Below are 15,774 nucleotides of genomic sequence, written 5' to 3' on the forward strand. Positions count from 1 at the left end.
GCATATGGTAGTGCCGCCGTGGCGTCAGCGGCAGCGGCGGGCATGAATTTGATAGATGGGACGGGAAGTTGGGCAATGGGCGCAAACACTGCAGATGCAGATGCAGGTAACTGACAACACAGCATCCAATTTCCCGGTTCGGAGCGAGAAACAAGGGGGCGGTTTCTGACATCCGACACCGCCATCATGGGCCACACCTTACCAGGGCTTTCAGGCCTTCAGGCCCCGGCTGACGGCCCCGGCCTTGCCGACCCCCCTCCGCTGCCTTCTTTGTGGCGCCGGTCGAACTTGAGACAAAACATGGCGAGCGGCCTTAAGGGTCGCAATATTGGGCAATGCTGATGCATTCTACATCTAATTATTTCTCAAACCCACTGGGCCTATCCGCATCCCATGTGAGACCGGATCAAACATGGGGCGGCGGCAATCACACATGCAGTGAATCTTTATCCGCAAGGTCGGCAAGGCCAGACAGCGGCGGCTACAGCCTAGGCTGGGTGCCCCTAGGTACAACCTGTTGTAAGGAGAAGCCGCTACACACCGAGAACCACTGGCTGAGGGTAGAGTGCGTCTGGGCGGCTATGCACCCGGTGAGCCAACCGCTGTTATTTTTGGTACATTCAAAGATGCCATCGACTTGCTCCGCATGGCTCAATCGGAGACACGCAAACTACTATCTACGTACTCAATGTGTCTACGCTGAAGTGATCAGGGGCGGGCGTCAATTGCTATCGAGCTGCGTGCACTGGCGCTTCGCACGCGCTAGTCGTCACGAATGTACACTAGGAAACGGTGCAGACGCTGGCTGCAGTGAGGTCGACCCAGTCAGTGTCTGCTCTATTTGGTGCATCGAAAACACTCAACGGCCGCCAGCGTACCTAAGATCGCTGTTCGTAAGGCCCCACTGTATCTTGTTGCTTATATAATCGTATAACATCAGCTCCGGGAAGGTGGGCCAAGGTCCCACAAAGGAGGTGCTGGTCGACTTCGACATGGAGATCCGAGTCTGCTATTGCTCCGTCGGTTGCTGAATCCTCCGCCGTTTGCTCTCTTCATCCGACCCTTTCCTTGTCTTGGGGAGAACAGATATAGGCCGGTCGCTTCCATGTCTACCGCCAGCAACTTCGGCTTCGGCCCTGATGCCGGCCCCTCTGACGCGCAGCTGGCCTCTCTACAGCCGCTTACTGCATGCACGATGTTGGTATGTGTGAAATTCTTCTTCCAATTACAACCAGGTCTTTCTTTCTCACCTCGCTCTCGTCACTAATGCGCTGAAAAGGTTGTGTACACGGCTATCTACGTGCTCCCTCTCTACATTTCACCTGCTAGTCGGCCCTCACCAACCCTCTCGAGAGATGACACTCGCGTCATCCGCACCCGGATCACCTCCGTCCTTTTTTCTACTGCATCATGCTCCGCGCTGACGTATCTTATCTTGGCCCGGCTTCCCGATGGCGCACTGCCATTCAGTCCGCTCCATGTCATGGGCTTTTGGCCCCCCGGTCTTATTGAGGCTGGTGCTTGTCTACTTCTTACCATCGTTCTCTTCGCCGCTCCTTTGTATGAGACTCTTCTCATAGACGGTCTCTGGGAAGATTGGCGCGGCCTTGGTCCCCTTATCCGCGTCTGGACTCAGTGGACATCGTGGCGGAACATCGTCATGGTATGTCGCAAGCTCTAGATGGAATCCTATCCTCGTCACGCAGTTGGTACACTGGGGCAATGACTAACTTGAACCCAAGGGACCTCTCACTGAAGAGATACTATTTCGCTCAGCCTCGGTCCCACTTCTCCTTTGCGCTCGTATGTCTCTGACGCAGACCATCTTCCTTTCTCCGGTCATTTTCGGCCTTGCCCATGTTCATCACTTTTACGAGTTCCGTGTCACTCATCCCAAGGTACCCCTCATCGCTGCCATGGCTCGCTCCGTGCTGCAATTCAGTTACACGTCCCTGTTCGGTGCCTACGCCACGTTTCTCTTTTTGCGGTCGGGGAGCTTGCTGGCCATCGTTCTGGTACACGCATTCTGCAATGCAATGGGCCTCCCTCGCTTCTGGGGGTCTGTCGAGCCCTACTGGCACGCCAACGGACATTACACGCAAGCTGATGGTCGGAAGTGGACGGTTGTTTACTATATACTTTTGTTTGCCGGAGCCATCTCCTGGTGGAAAGCCCTGCTGCCCTTGACCGAGAGCTCGGCGACACTGGTGCCACAGGGGTTTTAAGGCGTCTCGCCCGTTTTGTGTTACAATAGATAGAAACAGGCGTGTCATGTCCTCATGTCGATATCTAGCCCAGGCAATGAGCCGGGCATTGCAAAGCCATCATCGCTCCGTAGTCTGCGGCGACGCAGCGAACCTTGCTCCCGACCTGTTCGATTTCCTGCTTCTGCCTCGACCTCTCTTCGAGCTTCTGCTCGGAGATCCGGGTTGACATCCTTTCCCTTCGCCCTTCCCGCCGTCGCACTGGTCTCAGCCAAGCCGTCTTCGGGTCCTCTAGTATTCTTCTTGCGCGGCCACATACTCGGCAGGGCAATCTCCTGGAACCGGGGTTCCACGCACCGCTCGTCGAACCAACGATGCAAACGCGACTCAATCAGCTGCGCAATCTTGGGAACGTCTTGGAGTCTTGACCGGCTGCCGAGCAGGCTTCGGATAGAGAGGTCTAGACGGTAGTCATCCATGAAGCTAAAGGTCATCATGGTCGGGGTTGACTGCGAGGGATTGCTGGGGATAAATGAGATAGAAAGAGTGCCGCTGAATCTGACAACCGAGACGGAGAGAGCCACAGGTAGCACTGCGCTAAGTTTCTTAGGGTAGTTCAGAAGAAGCTTCGTCTCCAGAGCGAGTGTCAGCATGTCACTAAGATCGACGTCCATTCGCGCTTGTAGCTTTGCCCCCTCCCTCGTCGCAGCACTGGCATCAAGTGTCTTGCCATTGCCCAGACCGAGTCCATCTTCGTCGACTGGGATCACACGGCAATTGCTAAAGATGGGAAAGTCCTCTCCTAGGCTCAGCTCCGTTACACGAATCTCGTCGACAAAGTCGGGCCGCGAAGTGCCGTTGAGTGCCTTAGTCAGGGAGCTGAGGATGGCGTCGTCATGCTGCGCGTCGCTTCGGAACTGGGCGATGGTCTGTGCCACAAGAACGTTGAACCAGTCTAAGCTCTCTGGCTGGTGGCTGTCGACGTTGTAGTAGGTTTTGCTGAGGATAGAACCGATGGTCAGGTTCGGAGGGTTGCGGAGCACGCTTGACTTTTTCCGGCTGAGTGTCTGTTGACCCTGCCGAGCATTGGCTGTCCGCAGGCTCAATAGTGAGCGCTTATGAGCCAGCGTCCTTGACCGACGTTCCGTTGCTCTCAAGGAAGCCGTCACCTCAGGCGAGGGAGGGTCGCCGAATATGAAGAATTTGATGAAGGCGGCGAGAACCAAAACCACCGACAGCTGGCCGAGGATGAGGCCTTGGGTGAAAGAGAGACTAGAAGGCGCAGATCAGCAGCAAAATCTCATTGCATTATAGAACAACGACGACATGGATCCGAGGGGTGGATATGCACTAGCCAGCAACTCACGTTGGTTCTGCCTTTGCTGGGCAAGTGCCCGCAGACAAACTCGCCATCCTCTCGATGGCCGGCGGCGAGACAAGTCAGATGATGGCCGAAAGCAAGGTGTTCTTGTTATCCCAATTCTCAAGTAGAATGGAGGAAGCTCAGGGTCGCAAGACGAGTAAGGATGACTGTGATCAAGTTCCCACTGCAGATGTCACTTTCATTCTGATGCTAGAATGACTTTTGCACGGGGGAGACCAATGAAGTTCGTGGTGCCTGTTTGGCCGGATTGACACTGTGGAGCATCTGAACGTCACTGCTTGGGGGATCCACCGCCGTACCAAATTCCGCCGTGGAGTAATGTCTCACTTGGATCTCCCCATGCATGTTCCCGAGCCGAAGACCGCCAAAACTACGCACTGTCATATGCACTGTACAAATAGGTCAGCTATCCAGGCAAGTTAGTGCAGCGAGCTAAGGCAAGCTGTCCCAGCCAGCTAGGTTATCCCCAAGAACATGAGAGATGCGCCGAGGTCCTGTGGATAACAACCAACATTCCGCTTGGCCCTTCCAGTCTGCCTCAACGCCAACGCATCTTAACCACCGGCCCGTGAGAAATCACTTATTCTTAGATCGAATTTATTGAAGCCAATATCGCTTGGCCTTCTCCCTCGATCGCAACACGCCCCACACGAGCAGTTGACCTTGCGCTCCGCGCCGTCGGCCAGGATGGACGTAGCACAGGCAGTGGCCGGCTATGTCTCTCGCATGATATCTTCGGCCGACCCTTCATCGACGACGCAGTCGGCAAAGATGAAAGTTCTGCTGCTGGACCGAGAGACGGTGCCCATCGTTTCCACCGCCATTACTCAGTCAGCGCTGTTGAACCATGAGGTCTATCTCATTGATCGAATCGACAACGCCAACAGAGAGAAGATGCGCCATCTCCGATGCCTATGCCTTGTTCGCCCATCACCAGACTCCATACAGCTTCTGATCGATGAATTACGGGAGCCCAAGTACGGCGAGTACCACTTGTACTTTACCAATGTGGTCAAGAAGTCATCACTGGAAAGGCTTGCCGAGGCCGACGACCATGAAGTCGTCAAGCTAGTCCAGGAGCATTTCGCCGACTTCATCGTCATTAACCCGGATCTATTCTCACTCGGCCTCGGCCTTCCTCATCAGCGTCTCTGGGGCTCTAACCCGGATACTTGGAACCCGGACGCTCTCCAACGGAGTGCTGACGGGCTCGTCGCTGTTCTCCTCGCACTCAAGAAGAAACCCCTGATCAGGTTCGCCAGGAACAGCCCACTCACGAAAAAACTGGCAACAGAGGTGCGGTATCGCATCACCCAGGAGGAGCAGCTTTTCGACTTCAGGAAGGTGGACACGCCTCCCATCCTTCTGATTCTTGACCGGCGCGAGGATCCGGTAACCCCCCTGCTCACCCAATGGACCTATCAAGCCATGGTGCACCATCTTTTGGGCATCGCCAACGGCCGAGTTGATCTCAGTGACGTCCCCGACATCCGTCCGGAGCTAAAGGAGATTGTCTTGTCCCAGGACCAGGACCCCTTCTTCAAGAAAAATATGTATCTCAATTTTGGCGACCTAGGCGGGAACATTAAGGATTATGTGGAGCAGTATCAATCCAAAACGCAAAACAGCGCGAACATTGAGTCCATATCGGACATGAAGCGCTTCATCGAGGAGTACCCAGAGTTTCGCAAGCTCTCTGGAAACGTGAGCAAACACGTTACCCTAGTCTCGGAATTGAGCAGGCGGGTCGGTGCAGAGAACCTACTTGAAGTCAGCGAACTTGAGCAAAGTCTTGCGTGTAACGACAACCACGCGGCTGATGTAAAGGTAATGTTCCGGGAAACGTCCAGACATATCCAAAGACAAAGCCCGAATGCTAATGCTTTGCTATGGTGCAGAACATTCAGAAGCTTATACAGTCTCCGAGGGTGGCAAGCGACAGCAAGGTTGCTCTTGTCGCGCTTTACGCACTGCGATACGAGCGGAACCCGTCCAACTCACTCGCAATGCTCGTTGATCTGTTGGTGGCCGCTGGCGGAGTTTCGGTGCGGCGAGCAGATCTCGTCGCGAAACTTGTGATATACCAATCCTCATTACAACAATCACAGGCCCAAACGGGTATCACCGACATTTTTGAGTCAACCGGCATCTTTGGAGGGGCTGGAAATCGGTTCAAGGGGCTTAAGGGGGTTGAGAATGTCTACACCCAGCATAGTCCTTTGCTTGAAAGTACCCTCCAGAATCTGATCCGAGGCAGACTGAAAGATCAGCAGTATCCTTTCGTCGAGGGCGGAGGTACTACCCGCGATAAGCCACAAGACATCATTGTGTTCATGGTAGGCGGCGCTACGTATGAGGAGGCCAAGATGGTTGCGACGATCAACGCAAGCTCGCCTGGTGTGCGCTTGGTTCTTGGAGGCACCACTGTTCATAATGCATCTACGTTTCTTGAGGAGGTCGAGGACGCTGTGTCGTCATGGCCCGAGACCCAGAAGCCAGGCTCGAGGCGATAGTGTGTAGGTCTTTGAATCTTGCTGGTGGTTCGGAAGCCTCAAAACTTGGGAAGAGCAAGCATTCATCGCAACTACAAACAATCCTATTATGACCAATACCTAATTGAGCGCTAGTTCGTTACAAAGCCAAGAATGTGTTCAGTTTTTTCACATAAATTCTACCTAGTATACGGCGAAAGAAATATCCATAGATTCTAGTCCCACGCAATCCGCTTCCTGAAGATGTTGCTCCCTGTAAAAACCAAAGCTCGACATACATTGCCCACCAGGTGAACGTACATGCTTGAGGGGCAACCTACCATCATCGGCGTTTATTGTCGCCGTGCACCGATAAGTCTACCGTGCCACACTGTGCAAAAAGAAAATTCCCGACGGGACAGCCGCGCCAGCATTAGGACCCCTGAAAAGCGTGTATTCATTGGCGATGCCGCCACCACCACGACGAGATGTGAAGTTCACGAATTTGTGGTCTCCTGAAAATCAGTTGCGCGCACCCTCCCCTGTCCACTTCTCATCTGTCTCGTGGAAGAAACGATGCGATCTCTCTCTGCCGCTCTGAGGCTGCGGTCACGCAACAGCACTAGGGGCTTGCAGCATCTTGGTCCGTCTCGGCACCTGAGCAGGCGTGGATTTGCGGATGTCACAGAAGGCTCCAGGTCTGCAAACAACCCATAGGTCAATTCATTCTCGCCGCTAATGTGTCTTGTAGGACATTCGATGTTATCGTGGTCGGAGGCGGCCATGCTGGCGCTGAAGCTTGCGCCGCTGCCGCCAGAGCCGGTGCGCGAACGGCTCTCGTCACCCCCAAGATTGATAACCTCGGCACCTGCTCCTGTAATCCATCCTTCGGTGGCATTGGGAAAGGAATTATTCTCCGAGAAATCGACGCTCTCGATGGGCTGGTTGGCAGAATTATCGATAAGGCCGGTGTGCAGTTTAGAGTCTTGAATCGAAATAAAGGGCCGGCAGTATGGGTGAGAAGTTGCCCCTTTTCGCTTGCTACACCTTGTTGCTAACTTCTCCGTCACGCAGGGTCCTCGAGCGCAAATCGATCGAAAACTGTACCAGAAACATATGAGGGAGGAGCTGGAGACATACCCAAACCTGTCAATTGTACTCGGTAGTGTGGCCGACATCGTGACAAACGCCAACCCAGACACCACAAGTTCTGCCCAGAGTAAAATTACGGGAGTACGACTAGAGTCCGGCGAGGTTCTTCCCACTAGCCAGGTCATCATTACTACGGGCACGTTCCTCAGCGCTGAGATTCATATCGGCATGGAGTCTTACCCAGCAGGGCGCATAGGAGAAGATGCCTCATACGGTCTGAGCAAATCGCTCAAAGACGCCGGTTTCCGCCTGGGGAGGCTCAAAACGGGAACACCGCCGCGCATTGCCAAAGACAGTATCGACTTTTCGGCATTAGAGAGGCAACCTGGAGATGACCCAGCGATGCCCTTTAGCTTTTTGAACGATCAGGTTGCCGTCGAGGAGCAGCTGTCCTGCCACGTTAGTTACACCAATAAGGCGACGCATGCGATTGTAAGGGACAACCTGGATAAAACTATTCATATCCGAGAAACTATCAGGGGCCCGAGATATTGCCCATCACTAGAGGCAAAAATCACCCGATTCTCCGATAAGGAGAGGCATATCGTTTGGCTAGAGCCCGAAGGATTCGACAGCGACCTGATATACCCTAACGGTCTGTCTATGACTGTTCCACCTGAGGCGCAAGAGCAGATCCTTCGCTCGATCCCGGGACTGGAACGCTCAGTCATGACACAGGTGGGCTACGGTGTCGAATACGATTACATTGATCCTCGAAGCCTAAAGGCCACCTTGGAGACGAAAAACATCAGCGGCCTGTTCCTTGCCGGCCAGATTAACGGCACTACCGGTTACGAAGAGGCAGCTGGGCAGGGTGTCGTTGCCGGCATCAACGCCGGCCGGGCTGCCCTCGGTCTCACCCCAGCCTCGATATCTAGAGCAGACGGCTACATCGGCATAATGATTGACGATCTCATTACGAAGGGTGTCACAGAACCGTACAGAATGTTCACAACAAGAAGTGAATACCGACTGACGTCAAGAGCCGATAACGCGGACCTAAGGTTGACAGAACGCGGACGAGAATGGGGAGTCGTGTCAGACAAGAGATGGACCTCATTTTCCGACGAGAAGCAGCAGATGAATGAATTGTTGGCACTGCTCACATCCGTGAGTAAGAGCAGCCCTGAGTGGTTCAGGCAAGGTTTTCCGGTCAAGGAGGACACGAGGCGACGCGATGCCACAGATATGCTGCGGCTGCGCAATGTGACCATGGACCAGGTCGCTGCCGCACTGCCAGGCGTAAGCGCCTTTCCGGAGCGCATCAAGTCTCGCGTGCATATTGAGGCCACATACGCGCCTTTCATCAAGAGACAGCTGGCCGAGCGCAAGATTTTTGCTCGAGACGAAAGCCTGCGACTACCGCCCTCGATCGATTACGACAAAGTCCCGGGGCTGGCCACAGCCGAAAAGACGGTTTTGAAGGCCACCATGCCTGAGACTCTGGCCCAGGCCAGACGGTTAGAAGGAATCACACCGTCGGGGTGTCTTCGCTTGCTGGGGTATGTCCAACGCCAGCAGCGAAGCACAGCGATGGCGAACATGGTTAAACCATGGCGGACGAAGCAGGCCCAAGATGATGACAATGTCTCACAGCTGCCATGAGGACTTTGAACAGCAATGGAAATATTTAGAGGCACCGAAGAATCGTGGCCTAGCTAGCGCTGGAATGGTCCTTGAGGGGGAGATCTGCTGCACCCAGCTGGTGCGCACAGGGCGAAGGTTCTCTCCCTCGTGTAGTCTAATGTACAAGATGTTTTTGCCCACCTCCCCCCTAAACGCCGTTTTTTATGCTTGTATGTTACACATGTTGAGGTCTCCCATTCGATGGAGAATATTTGTAATCTGCCGCGGATTTCTCGCCATTGCCCGTGAGACCGGTTTTGAGGCCTTCACCAAAGGGCAGGTGGTGGGCGTCCGGTGCCCGGACAGGTCGAGATGTTACAAACATCGGGCGTCGAAGCCCGACCGCGTGCGTGGCTACCCCTTGGTTGGTGGGTTCTTTGGAGCGCTCAAAATCTTGACCGCATCCTTGGTGTAGATGTAGCTCGCACCGCTCCAGACAGTAGTGGCCGCCACGACGTATCTGGTTCTTCATGTAAGCCATGTGACGCATACCTCAGCAATTCGACACGAAATGGGATTCGACTTACTGCATGATGGTCAATGGCATTGAGAGATCGTGGCCAAGGACGGGCGCGGCGGTCGTCAGGCCGACGAGAGCCAGCTGGAGGAATGTGTTGTACTTGCTAATCGTCGTCGGCCGTACCTCAGCCGAGGGCAGGGAAAAGTCCCAGTACCGGGCAAAAGTCTTGGGAGGTGGCAGGGAAATCCAGCGGTAGTAGATGGCGGACATGGCGAGGCCGACATCGCGGCCTAATATGATGGTTGCCAGCCACACTGAGAGACACCAAACGCATGTTAGCCGATGGCCATCCGCGTCATCCCTCACCCGTTTCTAATCGTGTCAGACTGACCTGGAAGAGACCCCTGGGCGGCCAGGCATACAGTCAAGATGGTCATAAGCGTCTTGTCAGCCATGGGATCAATGACAGTGCCCACGACCGTCTGTTGTTTCCATCGCCGTGCGATCCAGCCGTCCAGCAAATCCGTCACGCCGGCGTACGCGAAGAGGCCCAAGGCCCAGGCATGCTGATCGTGGAGGATGAAGTAGCCGACGAACGGCGCTGCCACCAGGCGTGAGAGCGTCAACAGGTTCGGCAGGGTGTAGATGTCTTCGTGGATGTTCTTCGGTAACGTCGGGAGCTTTGATGCGAGCTTACTGGCCGCGCTGCCAACGACGTCTTATCAGCCAATTGGTTCCCTCGCTCTACGCTGCGCAGTAGCCCAAGCTTGTCAGAAAACTCACCTAGATTTTCCATCACTTTGCGATGTGTAGAGGGCCGCAAACCCCGAACGCAATTGTCGCCGTAGTAAGCTGTTCGGAAGACCACCACCAGCATCAAACTTGAGCGATGGCCGGTGTGCCCCTGAAGGCGGCAGCGCAAGGGTTAGGCGACTACAGCCGGGTACACGGCCATATTGCGCCAGAGCCCTTCGGCCACCAAGCCTGAGGTGTAGCATATTCGCGTTCCGGAGCACGACTTAAACCACACCAGCGGCGTTGCGTTGCGCTTTGTTAATGCTGACTTCACCAATTCATGTGGGAAATGGCCCTGGTAAACTTGGCAGTTGATTGGTTGTGTCACGTCACCTTTCGGGTGTCACTCTGTTAATTGCATATTGGGGTTTAATTTGCATAATGAATTTTCCATGTTCCTAAACCAAAGGTACAGCTACCCCCGTTCCAAGCAACTCTTTGGTAAACGGGTCTAACAAGACATGGAGTCGTCGCATGGCATGCAGAGTATGTTTGTGTCTGCAAACTGCGTTTGCTTTTCATGTACTCTTTCTGCGCGCTCAACTCTCTTTCAACCTCAGGACAATCCAAGGGACTTTGCCCAACTTCGCGCGCGTTTGCTTTTATCAAAACACCAGCTCATAGCGCCAACCACAACCTTGACTCCGTCTGTCTCCGGGCAACTATCGTGGAGCCTGTAGTTCTCTCTTCCTCTATGGATCGAGGATATGCACCCCGCAACATTTCCACACTGTCGATCAAGGGCGATCCTCGTCAAGGGACCCTGAATCAGGGCCCCTTCTCGAATTGAGTTAATCCTTTGTGCGCCTGGCATCGCTCTTTTTCAGGTTCTACCCATGGTATTGTTGCTGCCAGGCCAGGCGGAATTTCCTTGTGACATATATTGTCCCTGCTCCTCGTCCAGTTGATCGAAGGTGTTCCACGCATCACGGCTGAGTCCATCAAAGGGAATACCCTGCGCCGACCGGTCACCGCCCAATCCCGACTCAGAATGGACATTTCGAGGAGACTGGGAGGGGTATGCTTCGTGTGGGGACATGTCGGGAACACGTTGCTGCGAGTATAGCATCGACGTCATATAGTTGCCGCTCATGGACCGTGTCGGGTCAGGAACAGCTGGTAAGCTACCAGCCATGCTCATTTCAGGACCGGTACTAGGTTCGTAAGCCGCCGAATGCCGCCGGGGGTGGTGTTGAGACTCGAGGGCCATTGTCCGCGACATATCGGGGGCCAGGCCGGCACTCGAGGGATATCGACCTGCGCGGCTAAGACTGTCATATCCATAGCCATGATGCTGTGGCTGCGCGTAACCAACATTGCTAACAGATCCTGGAACTGTGCTCAAGTACGACGGCATATATGACGGCTGTCCAAACTGGGGTCCGCCCATGCCACCCATGTGGTGAAGCGACGGTACCGACATGGCCCGTGATATAGTCTGGTGGTGGCCATTAACCGGGTAGCTGTGCGCGAAGAGACCGTGGGCTCCTCTTTGGTCATCCATTTCCACCTCATCGATTGGTGCCCTGAAGTTTTGAGACATGATCAACTCTCCGCGGGGAATGATTGTTGAGAGCTGGTGGTCTTTTGATGGGGTTAGGAGTTTGCCTTCAGTGACGTCCTCAACGTTGTAATACGACACTAGGTGGTGCGGTACACCTTGATATGTCACGCTGATCGTCTTCTTCACCAAGCCGTTCTCCTTGAAGGGATACGAGTCAACCAGAGACCCAATGAGTGCCCTCTCCGCTTCTTTGTTGCCCTGAGAGCCGTCTCCCATTCCCATATTGGAGCCTGCGCCGTTGACGCTTCCTTGGCGCGATGCAACCTCGGGTTTTGTGACACCGGTCGGCTTCTTGTTGCGCTTCATGGCGCGCTTCTTCTCGCCTGGAGGGAATGGCCTGTCCAGCTCCCGATAAATCAGGAAGTTGCCCAAGATTCGACTGGGACTCCAGGCAACACCATCGGTCCAGCGCTTGATGCCGGAAGAGTGTTCCTCGTAGATGAAAACGTTGCCGCTCTTGATAAGATCTTGTCGTTCTCGATCATGGGGCCGTCGAGGAACATGATGCAGCGCACTACTCAGGCATGCTTCGAAGAGTACCAAAGCATCTAGTGTAGACGCGACGTGACCAACGAAGGTTGGGTTTAGTGGAACGTTGGAGTTTGCCATTTTGGCCTCCGGTTGCGTCGAGTCTATTCGTGTAAGTTACTTTTCAACGTTGTTGGGATCGCTTGTAGAGTTGCGCCACTTACCGACAGAGTGTGCGGTAAAACAAGGAAATATCCAGGAGGGTTATATGGCTCAACGTGACAGACACGTTGTGCCGCTGACTTGGCTACAGAGAGCTCCAGTCAACAAAGCTATGCCGCGTCGTTGTTGCGTGTGGTATATATAAAAGATTCGCGAGGGTGGAGGGTCTGAACGTGAAATTGGGGGAGAGGGAGGGGAGAGAGAAGAGGATGGAAGAACCGCAAAGAGGGGCCTTCAACGACCAGAGGATGATAAAGATGTGTCGAAGCTAAATTTCGAGAGTGCTTCTCCGAATGTGAGGGAAGAGGGGGAGAATTTGGGAGACTTGATGGGTAAGGTGAACACCAGTATGTTATGTGGAGCTCTGAATTTGCAACAGTAGGTTTCTTGGTTCAGTCTGCGCCTATTGTCGCATCCAGGTCGCGGTACCACCTCCCCCCGAGCGCCTCTCTCTTCAACGGATCGACAGCTGGTATGTCGAAAGAAGATAGGTGCTGCCTGTGGGCGCTGGATATCGCTAAAGAGCTTGTGCGTGGGATGGCGCGACGGCAGGTTGTCGTTGGTCAGGCAGGAGATAAGTTTTGGCTGGACCAGGAAAAGGGCGAAGTTTTGATGCGAAATTTGCGGCCAGCAACAAGAGCAAACACGGCAGCGCGGTTCACAGGTGCCTGTGTAAGAGGCTTGTGGCTTGCGTGGGCCAGGAACCGGAGGTCGATGGCAAGGTCCAGTGTTTTTAAGGTTTCTCAAGTGCAGCACAGGCGAGAAGATGGCGGTCCTGTTGGCTGCGCGCTCTGGCTTTTCCCTTCGAGGACGTGGCTGCTGCAGTTCAAGTAAGGGTAGGTAGTGTGAGGGACCAAGATGGTCGAACCCTTTGCGAAGTAGGTAAGGTAGGGTGAGAGTATGCGTGAGTGGCGGGAGAGCAAGAGCATGTGAGTGGCTCGCGGCTTGGTGGTGGTGGTGGTGGTGGTGGTTGATGTATCCGTGGCGGACCCTAGATTTTAGAGGTTGGGAAGGGAGTAGACAGAGAGAGAGGGCCTCGGAGGTTTTTGACTCTGAACCAAGCGGTTGGGCCTCGAACTCCCAGCCCTTTAGCTTCGGAAACTGGGGAGATGAAGGTAGATATGTAAGAAGACAGAAAGCCGCGGAGGACTTATATGATGTCGGTGCCCGACGGGAAAACTGGTAATTGCGTGTGAAGATCGGAAGACTGGACGAATTTGTAGTACAGCAAGGGGAGCGCCCAGGGCAGCAGAGGTCGAGCCAGAAAACGAGGATAGAACAAGCCTGGTCAGGACAGGGCAGATCGGGCCCAAGGCTCAAGGCGGGATGCCGGCGTAGGGCCAGGCAAGGTGCCACGGTCGAGGAGAGCAGGAAGCTGTTTGAATCCGAACAAGGGTAGCAGATGAAGCTCTACCATGTACATCAGAAAGCCAAGAAGACAGGGCGGACGGGGCAGAGCGGCGGCGGCAGCGGCAGGATCAAGACTGCAGTGACAAGCATTAACAGCAGTCGCAGGAGGAGATGTGGTAATTGAGCCAGAGAAAGCAGAGCCGACGAACGTGGAGGCAGGACAAGGCGGAGAGAGGACGGCAGCGGCGGCGGCGGCGGTGGGACTGGGACGCAAAGACACACAACCCATAACAGGACGTCTCGTTGCCGGCAAGCAGGTTACAGGGGGGGTGTGCAGGAAAGAAAGATGGAGGAGAGGAGTGGGAGTTAGGGAAGGGAGGGGGGTGGGGTGAGCGAGGGAGGGAGGGAGTGGGACGTGAGAAGAGAGAAAGAGAGCGAGAAAGAAGAGTCGAGAGTGAGTGGGTGTGTGGGTGGAGGGGGACAAGATGCCGGGGGAAACACTCGGCGATCAGAAAGTGGGCGGATGAAATACCTCTGTACAAGGGAGGATAGACAGATGGGTAGGTGCGGTTAGAGAGGAAGAAAGTACAAGTGCAAGGACTCGAAAGAGGGGACACACAGACACAGAGATACTGGCCGGGTCGGGGGTCTGTCGAGTAGACTTGGGAACTTGGGGGACTTGGACTTGGCTCGAACCGACCGAACCGGGGATGCTTACTGCCACTTGCACTTGAGGTACGTCTCGTCTTGGTCCTGTTCTACTCTGGTCTGTTCTGTGTGGTTTGGTATCCGTACCGGTGCTAGCACTTGTTGATGGCGCAGATGCTTGACCGGAGTGCTCTGTAAGTCGACACTATGTCAGGTAGAGAGCAACAAAGTACCAGATGATAAAATCGAAGTGGTGAAATATGGCGATATAAAGATATCGAATGGCACGGCACGGCACTATCCCCAAGACATACAGAACATGCACAGCAACGCAACGAAATGCTATGGTGGTGGTATTGTTGTTGTTGTTGTTTGTTGTCGGTGATGGAGGAGGAGGAGGAGGTGGTGGTGGTGGTGGTGGTGGTGGTGGTAGTACCTAGTGGTGAGGAATGGCGAGGAAAAGTCCGGCAAAGTTAAGCTCGGATTCCTCAAGGCAAGGCGAGGAGGCAAAGACAAGGCAAAAAGCAAAAAACAAGAAACGAAAAAAAAATTAAAAATTATAAAGTTGACAATGGATCAAATAGCAACTGCTGGCCGGTGCTTGATGCTTGATTGCTTGCTTGGTTTGTCTGACTTGCTTCTTGAGTCGGGATGCAGGCCGCCTGGTGACGGACGAATTCGAATTGACTTCGTTGGCCCTGCCTTTTCTTGTCTTGTCTCGCCTCGGCCACCGCATCAGCCGTTTGCCTGGCGGTGTGGTGTTGGTGCTCTCCTGATGCGGATGCTGATGCGGGTGTTGATGCTACTGCTGCTGCTGCAAAACAATGCAGGCACAGGCAAGGTGGAGGTGAGGTAGGGAACCCCAAAGCTCTGCATCGCCCGAGTGGGGCCAAGGTGAAATGAGGGGCTGGGTCCCAACACCAAGTTGTCAAGTCCTAGTAGAGTCCCCAAGCTCACGAACGAGGATACTCGCGGGAAGGATCTACCGCAGCAAAGCAGGTACCGGTATCATACTTTGGAGCAGCAATTATAGACAAGTAGGTACCTATGGTTCAGCATAGCAGGACACCCGAGCCAAAGTACATCGGATGTCAAGGCAAGCGAGTGTCTGCCAAGGTACCTCTGAACAGACAAAACATCAAATCTGAGCCGACTTATGAGAATGGAAGGCACCGTGGGAGGTGGGTTTGGGCAGCAGGTGCGGTGCTGTTGTGCTGCGGGACCCTGCCTCGTTCTTGCAGCGGGGAGACGCCCGATGACGACGTTGACGGATATGGAGAGGACGTGTGCTTGTGTCCTATTTTCATCAAGGGCGGTTTTGTTTCTTCAATCAACGTCCTTGCGAGGGCCAAGCCATGCTACGTGCTAAGCAATATGAGGTGAGGCGGAGTGAGGTCAGAAGTACCTCATGAGAGGTCGTAGCGTCGAGG

At 54.3% G+C, this 15,774-nt stretch overlaps 6 protein-coding genes across 6 annotated transcripts; 3 read left to right on the forward strand and 3 right to left on the reverse strand.

The window, feature by feature from the left end:
* Window positions 1-1,105: 1,105 nt before the first annotated feature.
* EsH8_IV_000680 (CAAX prenyl protease) lies at window positions 1,106-2,225 on the forward strand (the record flags this gene model as incomplete). Its single annotated transcript, XM_083265570.1, has 3 exons — window positions 1,106-1,201; window positions 1,280-1,663; window positions 1,743-2,225. 3 exons carry the CDS (start codon window positions 1,106-1,108, stop codon window positions 2,223-2,225), a joined length of 963 nt encoding a protein of 320 aa, XP_083124465.1.
* Window positions 2,226-2,269: 44 nt separating this feature from the next.
* EsH8_IV_000681 (ERMES complex subunit MMM1) lies at window positions 2,270-3,617 on the reverse strand (the record flags this gene model as incomplete). The annotated part of the gene is made up of 2 exons (XM_083265571.1): window positions 2,270-3,476; window positions 3,571-3,617. 2 exons carry the CDS (start codon window positions 3,615-3,617, stop codon window positions 2,270-2,272), a joined length of 1,254 nt encoding a protein of 417 aa, XP_083124466.1.
* A 658-nt stretch (window positions 3,618-4,275) lies between these two features.
* On the forward strand, window positions 4,276-6,101 carry EsH8_IV_000682 (glucose inhibited division protein A-domain-containing protein; the record flags this gene model as incomplete). Its single annotated transcript, XM_083265572.1, has 2 exons — window positions 4,276-5,415; window positions 5,487-6,101. The coding sequence occupies 2 exons, from the start codon at window positions 4,276-4,278 to the stop codon at window positions 6,099-6,101; spliced, it is 1,755 nt and encodes a 584-aa protein (XP_083124467.1).
* Window positions 6,102-6,635: 534 nt separating this feature from the next.
* Window positions 6,636-8,816, forward strand: EsH8_IV_000683 (tRNA uridine-5-carboxymethylaminomethyl modification enzyme MnmG/GidA; the record flags this gene model as incomplete). The annotated part of the gene is made up of 3 exons (XM_083265573.1): window positions 6,636-6,757; window positions 6,811-7,075; window positions 7,134-8,816. The coding sequence occupies 3 exons, from the start codon at window positions 6,636-6,638 to the stop codon at window positions 8,814-8,816; spliced, it is 2,070 nt and encodes a 689-aa protein (XP_083124468.1).
* Window positions 8,817-9,191: 375 nt separating this feature from the next.
* Window positions 9,192-10,295, reverse strand: EsH8_IV_000684 (cardiolipin synthase; the record flags this gene model as incomplete). The annotated part of the gene is made up of 4 exons (XM_083265574.1): window positions 9,192-9,297; window positions 9,365-9,611; window positions 9,689-10,002; window positions 10,081-10,295. 4 exons carry the CDS (start codon window positions 10,293-10,295, stop codon window positions 9,192-9,194), a joined length of 882 nt encoding a protein of 293 aa, XP_083124469.1.
* A 620-nt stretch (window positions 10,296-10,915) lies between these two features.
* Window positions 10,916-12,265, reverse strand: EsH8_IV_000685 (Gti1/Pac2 family-domain-containing protein; the record flags this gene model as incomplete). The annotated part of the gene is made up of 1 exon (XM_083265575.1): window positions 10,916-12,265. The coding sequence occupies one exon, from the start codon at window positions 12,263-12,265 to the stop codon at window positions 10,916-10,918; it is 1,350 nt and encodes a 449-aa protein (XP_083124470.1).
* Between the last annotated feature and the right edge of the window lie 3,509 nt (window positions 12,266-15,774).

This window comes from Colletotrichum jinshuiense, chromosome 4, assembly GCF_051148585.1.
Source record: "Colletotrichum jinshuiense chromosome 4, complete sequence".
In the NCBI taxonomy this organism is placed as follows: domain Eukaryota; kingdom Fungi; phylum Ascomycota; class Sordariomycetes; order Glomerellales; family Glomerellaceae; genus Colletotrichum; species Colletotrichum jinshuiense.